At 35.8% G+C, this 6565-nt stretch overlaps 2 protein-coding genes across 2 annotated transcripts; both read left to right on the top strand.

The window, feature by feature from the left end:
* The first annotated feature begins 247 nt into the window (after nt 1–247).
* Nucleotides 248–3376, top strand: LOC116166961 (transmembrane protein 214-B). Its single transcript, XM_031482182.1, has 10 exons — nt 248–466; nt 531–709; nt 756–923; nt 971–1274; nt 1325–1741; nt 1798–1940; nt 2502–2631; nt 2678–2931; nt 2980–3098; nt 3148–3376. The coding sequence occupies exons 1-10, from the start codon at nt 352–354 to the stop codon at nt 3266–3268; spliced, it is 1950 nt and encodes a 649-aa protein (XP_031338042.1). The 5' UTR covers nt 248–351; the 3' UTR covers nt 3269–3376.
* A 2079-nt stretch (nt 3377–5455) lies between these two features.
* LOC116166883 lies at nt 5456–6544 on the top strand. Its single transcript, XM_031482072.1, has 3 exons — nt 5456–5888; nt 5955–6119; nt 6168–6544. The coding sequence occupies exons 1-3, from the start codon at nt 5526–5528 to the stop codon at nt 6423–6425; spliced, it is 786 nt and encodes a 261-aa protein (XP_031337932.1). The 5' UTR covers nt 5456–5525; the 3' UTR covers nt 6426–6544.
* The last annotated feature ends 21 nt before the right edge of the window (nt 6545–6565 follow it).

Raw genomic sequence — 6565 nt, forward strand, 5'->3', positions numbered from 1 at the left:
CAATCAGCAATAAGGATAAATTCAATTTACTCCCAAATTAGTACAATTTCCACTTGTAAATTACACCAGCGCTTGTACCTATGTGCATACCTCTAGTGTTAAATCTGAATGGCGAATAGAGATAATTGTCTTGTATAAAAATTATCACTATGTATAGATTTGAGTGCGTATGAATAATAAAGTTCAATACAGGAAGTGCCAACCATCAATTTTATAAATCGTTGGCCGGAAATTGCTGGCCGCCGTATTTTGACGTATGCATTTGACATATAACAATTGTCACTTTTGAACTTTAGTTTATAACTGTTACCTTTAATTTTTTTAATTTTAATTTAATAATAATTTAATATAATGTCGAGTCAGTGGCAAGTTGTTGGAAAGAAGAAGAGCAAGGAGGCCGTTCCAGTAAAAAAATCGGAGGAGAAGAAAAAGCTGTTTGCCAGTACGCCGAAGATTGAAGAAGTTCGTGAGTCAACAATTTCTCTGCAGTTAGCGAGTTAAATGGGAAAAACGTGTTTTTAAATTTTCAGTTCCCTTACAACAAGTCAAGAATTTGTATAACGCGAGTAAGAATAACGAAAATCCGAAACAGCAGGCGAAACCGAAAACTCAGGAGAATGGCGTTAAGAAACCCCAAAAGAAACCGGACAAACCGCAAAGCTCTCCCAAACCGAAACCTCCAAAGTCTATCGAAAGTGCCCTTAATTCCGTAAGTTATTACTTTCTCGTTCCAGTTTCCTAATGAAACAGTTTAGATTGACATCGAAGAATTGAAAGTATTAATAAATGAAAGGCAACGACTTTTTCCTGATGCACCTCTGGTCTGTTTGAAGGATGTTGTGAAGTTTTTAAGTCAACAAATTCCCGTTGAAGTTTCTGATCACACATTTTCGTCACATCCAGATGGTTATCCATGCTCAATTGTAAGTGGAACACCTTGGTTTGAATGCGCTATTTATTCTGATTGTAGATTCCAAACCCGTTGAAACTCATGCTTGAAACACCACTGAAGGGCATAGGGAGAAGTAACTTGCAAGTATTTTTTGACTTACTACTTACATCGATGACAAATGATATGAGTAAAAATGTACATACGTTAGGAACTAAGATTTATATTCAACTTGTTGCGTTAATGGAACCGAGTCTTGTTCTCGCTAGCTTAAACAAACATGCCAGTTTAAGAACGTCGTATCAGAATCGGCCGCCTATCGGTCTTTCAATTCTGTGGGGACTTGGTCAGGCTGGTATTAAAGACTTACATGCAGGTTTAAAAGGTATGTCGAAACTTTTGTGAATGGTAGGTAGTAAACGAATTATTTTGTAGTATTTCAAGAGATCATGTTACCAATTATAGAAATGAAAAGCTTCTCACGATACATAGTGAAGTATCTAATTTCCTTAATCAATCGTCATGGCTCAGGTGATATTAACATAGATCAGTATCTGCTAATATTAGATGTCGCGTTTGCAAACTATAAAAATGTTCCAAATGATCTCAAGAGTGATTTACAAAAGGTAGTGCCGAAGTTAGAGTCCATGCTGCTCGGCAACAAAGAGAAGCTTCACACGTTTGTTGATCCTTTAATCAAAAAACTGCTTAGCAATGGCACTAAAGCGTACCGAGATGAAATTTGCAAGATTTTAATTAGGTGTTTTACTCAGGATCAAAATGCCATCAGTTCGTGGAGTAAAATGTATTCTAAATATCTGCCACAAAGTGCCATTTTGTTAAACTACTTAAGTAAGTAGACGTAGATGGTGTTGCTTTTAAGTGTAACACTGTCGGTGCTTTTGCAGGTGAGAAATGGAGTTCGCTCTCAGGTAAATTTAATAAAACCGCTCTCGTCAATTTATTAAACACTTTTGCTGCCACAAACGAGGAGCTTTTGACCAAGAAACGGAAGGAACCTGGTCTTTCCGATTCTATTGCAGTTATTAAGGTAAGCAGTATTTAAATTGGGAAATTAATCCGTAATTAAAATTCAGGGTAAATATGTGCGTGCCTGTTTAAATATAATTTTGACGTCAATAGTAAACGAGAAAAAAAACGCCCTGTATATTGAAACTACACGTGACAACGTTGCATTCGTTTTCCACCTCGACCTTGAACAAATTATGACAGCCCCCCCAATTTTAAATTATCGATTAGAAACGGAAGTTAACAATTTTTGTGTTAATATTACGAAAAAAATTCGTAACATACAAATTGTCCAAATAACTGGCGCTTCAGGAACAATAAACGACTCTTACAACAGTTGATTTTAATGGTGTTGTGTTGTTGATATGCAACTGAGTCAGTTGTGTTGATGTGGTCTTCTTTCTGAAAGATATCAATAATCCCCTTTAGACCTTCTTATCTTATTACCACAGTGCCCAATCAGTAAGTGTTGTCATGCTACACTTTGGTTAGCATTGTCGAGCAAAATGGTCAGTAGTGTCACAATGGCAATATGTCAATTTATCTTTACGGGATTTTTACAGTTTCTATATCCTTTTTACAGAGATTGAAAAACAAGATGACACCCAAAAAGCGTTCGAAAGGCTTTCCGTACAGATTTTGGACAATTATTTTAATAGGAGCGATCGCGGGTGTTCTCTACTATGACATAAATCAGCACGGATCGTGGCCAAGTAAGTATCTAATAATGTTTGCGATTAGTGTTAATTTGTTTCGTAGAATCGCGAACGTTTAACTGTCTTAAGGACTTTGGTGTTATTCAGTACTATCACAAAGCACTCCATCGCACATCGGACGGCTTGTATTGGTTGCACTTGCGGGTTAACGAGCAAATTCCAGGATATTATGAGACAGTGTCAGAACATGTCGCTCCCTACGGGCAGTTGGCGAAGGAACTTTCGGTCATCGTTTGCAACCTGCTCAAAAATTTTAAAGACGCCATTATTAAAAAATACCCAGACGTACTTGCTTCGGTAAATTCGATCAAAATGCAAACTGACTGTTAAAATAATTTGTTGCAGATTGAAGCATATGCACCTGGATTGGTGGAGCATTCTCAAGAAGCGCTTCGCAATGCTTGGTCAGCATCGGTTTTCTACGCACATCGAAGTGTCGACTACTTAAAAACCGAAGTTTTTGTGTATGTTGAATTTTCCCGGTTTCTAATTAATTAGTATTGTTTTTCGCAGTGGCCAATTGGCACCCGAAAATATGCAGAGGGTGGTTTTTGAAGCTTTTAACAATACCCAACACAAGGCGGCTGAATACTACTCTTGGATTTATGAGAAAGTTCAGTCGAGCATTAAATAAAGGTTACCCTTAATTGGTTCTTATTTGTGATTGTAGTACTATTTAAACCCTTTTTTTATATTACAGTTGGATTAAACGTGTTGTTATTAATTATTCGTGGTGCACTGATCGGTTGTTTTATATTTAATTCGTATACTTTTAAATGTACATTCCTATGACATGTTTTGCATGTGTTTATAATTAAAGTACACTTTGTTAGATGAAAACATTCTTTCATGTTATCTTCTAGAAGTTAAACAAAAACAATTGCAACACATTAATCGCATGGAAAGGTTATTCAGTGTGACATTCTTTGCATATTTTACGTGCCATTGTTGGGAATATGTCAAAATGGATGGGTGGGGGAGGGCTATTAGTTTCAAATTTTTTACAGGATGGAAGTAGAAAAGGTGTGAAATAATTAGTTTAAATGCAGTATTGCATACAATAAAGAAATATTAAAAGTATAACGCTAACATTTAGATTAAAAATAATTCAACATCTCAAATATATTTTAAATGTTGCTGATCATTTGGTCGTCAAGAAGATAAAGGGATGTTTTAAAGTGTGTGAACACAATTTTATTTTATAGCCATATATTGTTTTATGTTCTGAACCTCATTTTATTTCGTGCTCCGCGTCCCATTTTTAATATGATTCAACATGTCTGTAAGATGAACAATCGTTTGTTTCATCTTATCTACCCTTGTGGTTAACAAATTACTTTTATCTGTGACGGGAAAAACGTTTGACATTTTATCTCTGTTGACAGGCAACATAATGTCACTTTTTATGAAATTAATTTTGTCCCCGGGAAAAACGTACTCACTTTTTTATACTCGCATATACACATAAGTGAAGATAGATATTCAATTTTTGAGACGCTACTTCCACTGCTTCTACTAACTCGGGTGAAGTCAGAGAAAATTCAGAATTGTTATTTCATGTATTTGTGGGGGCTGTGCCAGGGTTTTTGTCCCGAAGAAGGTTTCTGATTATGTTCCACGTTCCAACACATAAAAGAACCGATTACACAAGTAAGAGTTTCAACTTGAAAGTTAGATGGGTTTGCCCAGAGTTGCCAACTGTAAGTATAGGGTAAGTCACGTTGCAGTCCCGGCTTTGGAGGCCCCCCCCCAGTAACATTACAGTAGCTTGTGCGACTTTAGAATTATATTTTGATGTTAGTGTTCTCAAAACCCCTAGTCTACAGCGGCAGCTGTTTATTTAAAAAAATTTAAATTAAGATTTGTGGAAAGATACCGATTTCGCGCTGATGCGCGTTTTATCGCTCTGACTTATTTTCACACACAATTAAACAACTTTAAAAAAAGCAACCTAACCTACTTTCTTTTCCAAAATCTTTTCAATATGCGTGTCCATTTCAAATAAGGATTAAAGGGGGAAACATGACCTAGAAAACCGAGGAGCAATGATAGTTGAACCAATTCCAATGAGATGTCGCCACGTACGAAACTACATTCAAAATAACATTTTAATTTATGCACTTAATAGCCACGTCCGACTCAATTTTCCTTAAAAAGCAGTTGAAAATGTGCAATTTCATGTAGGATTTGTAGAGCAATTGTACTTCAATGATCCAGTATCTGGAATTGCCTTTTGTGTATGCAATTGGTACATTTGCGCCATCTCTTTGGTAATCCCTATACTTTTCCAAATTAATAGATAGACTAGAAACCAATTTCGAAAGAAAATTGAAAAGGCTGTAACTATTGATCTAGCAGCTCAATCTTGGAACTGTTTGAAATTGTGGATTCTACAGGCCACATTCTATAAGAAAATGTTTTTTCCCGCTCGATCTGAGACAATTTTTTTTTCGTGGCAAAAAAAAGGCAGTGTACAACCTTCCTTTTTTACCAAAAATCGACTACACCAAAATTTCTCGGGAAAACACTTTTTCTTATTTATTTTGGGGCGTAGAATCCAAATCAATTCGTACTTTTTCGATTAAACCTCTCAATCAAAAGTTATAGACTAGAAACCAATTTCGAAAGAAAATTCAAAAGGCTGTAACTTTTGATCTAGCAGCCCAATCTTGGAACTGTTTGAAATTATGGATTCTACAGGCCACATTCTATAAGAAAATGTTTTTTCCCGGTCGATCTGAGACAATTTAGTTTTTTTTTTAATTTACATTTTAGAGCATCCTGTATAATGGAAAATAACCTAATATATTGGCAACATCGCCTTTATGTGTCGAAAAATTGTAGGGTTGCAAAAGTAATTTATTAAAAAAATATTTTTTAGCAAATTAAGAATGATTAGAAATGTCGCACGATGTGTACCAAACTCTCGAAAGGATACCTTCGTTATTTTTAAAAAGCAGCAGACAGCAATGAGGACCATTTCAAACTTCAACATAACCTCAAACTATTCTACTAAGTCAAACAAAAATCACAGGAACGCCAGCGTTTATGAAGTCTGTAAACGTCTTTTAAGCTCAGAGGGTGAAAAACCGCGTAGAAAATTGCCGCAGCTAATGAATTTTCCCGAGATCGTGTGGCCGTCACTACTGAAGTCTATGAGGAACTTTATTCTGTCGACTTTCATCATAAAGCCTTACATGGATGGTGATTTTAGCATACCCCAGTTTGTGAAAGGCTCGAAGAAAGCTGTGGAGGTGTATAACATGTATATTATTGCTTGCATACAGTGTAGGTTTTAACACATACAGTTCAATTTATAGGTGGTGTCTAACAAACTGTCGGAAGGAGATCTAAAATCACTCGAGGGCTTGGTAACAAACGACGTAATTCCCGATTTACAAAAGTCTGTTTCTTTAATGTCCCTCGCCGAACGAGAACAATTGGCCATTAATATTGACGATATTTACTTTTCATTTCCGTATCAAGTATGTGCAAATGGTCTAAATATTCGACATAAAAAAAAACATTTTTAGCTTGGAATTATATTTGATGACTCGAACAATCAGAAACGTTTCGTAGAAATAACAATGGTCTACCATAGCCTAAAGGGACTGTCTATGATGCGATCTAGAGGGGAGGAACCTCCCTTAAATATGGGCATGATGCCTGAATACCAAGGAAAAATATCCGTTTGTAATTATAGGTTTATTAGAGAGTTTACGAAAGGTGTTGAAAGTCAGTGGACTGTAAATCTTTTAAATCACTTCAAGCCGGCCGATTATTTAGATTAGGTTTTTGCGAGGGTTTTTGTACATCCTTGTTTGCTTATTCTTTATTGTATTATCGGCAGGTTGGTACAATCACAATTTTTTCTTATACTTTAAGTAGTGTAAATAAAAAGAGTATTGGGGACTGGAGTAGTGTAAATTGT

The sequence above is a fragment of the Photinus pyralis genome, unplaced genomic scaffold (genome assembly GCF_008802855.1).
Source record: "Photinus pyralis isolate 1611_PpyrPB1 unplaced genomic scaffold, Ppyr1.3 Ppyr1.4_LG3b, whole genome shotgun sequence".
Lineage (NCBI taxonomy): Eukaryota > Metazoa > Arthropoda > Insecta > Coleoptera > Lampyridae > Photinus > Photinus pyralis.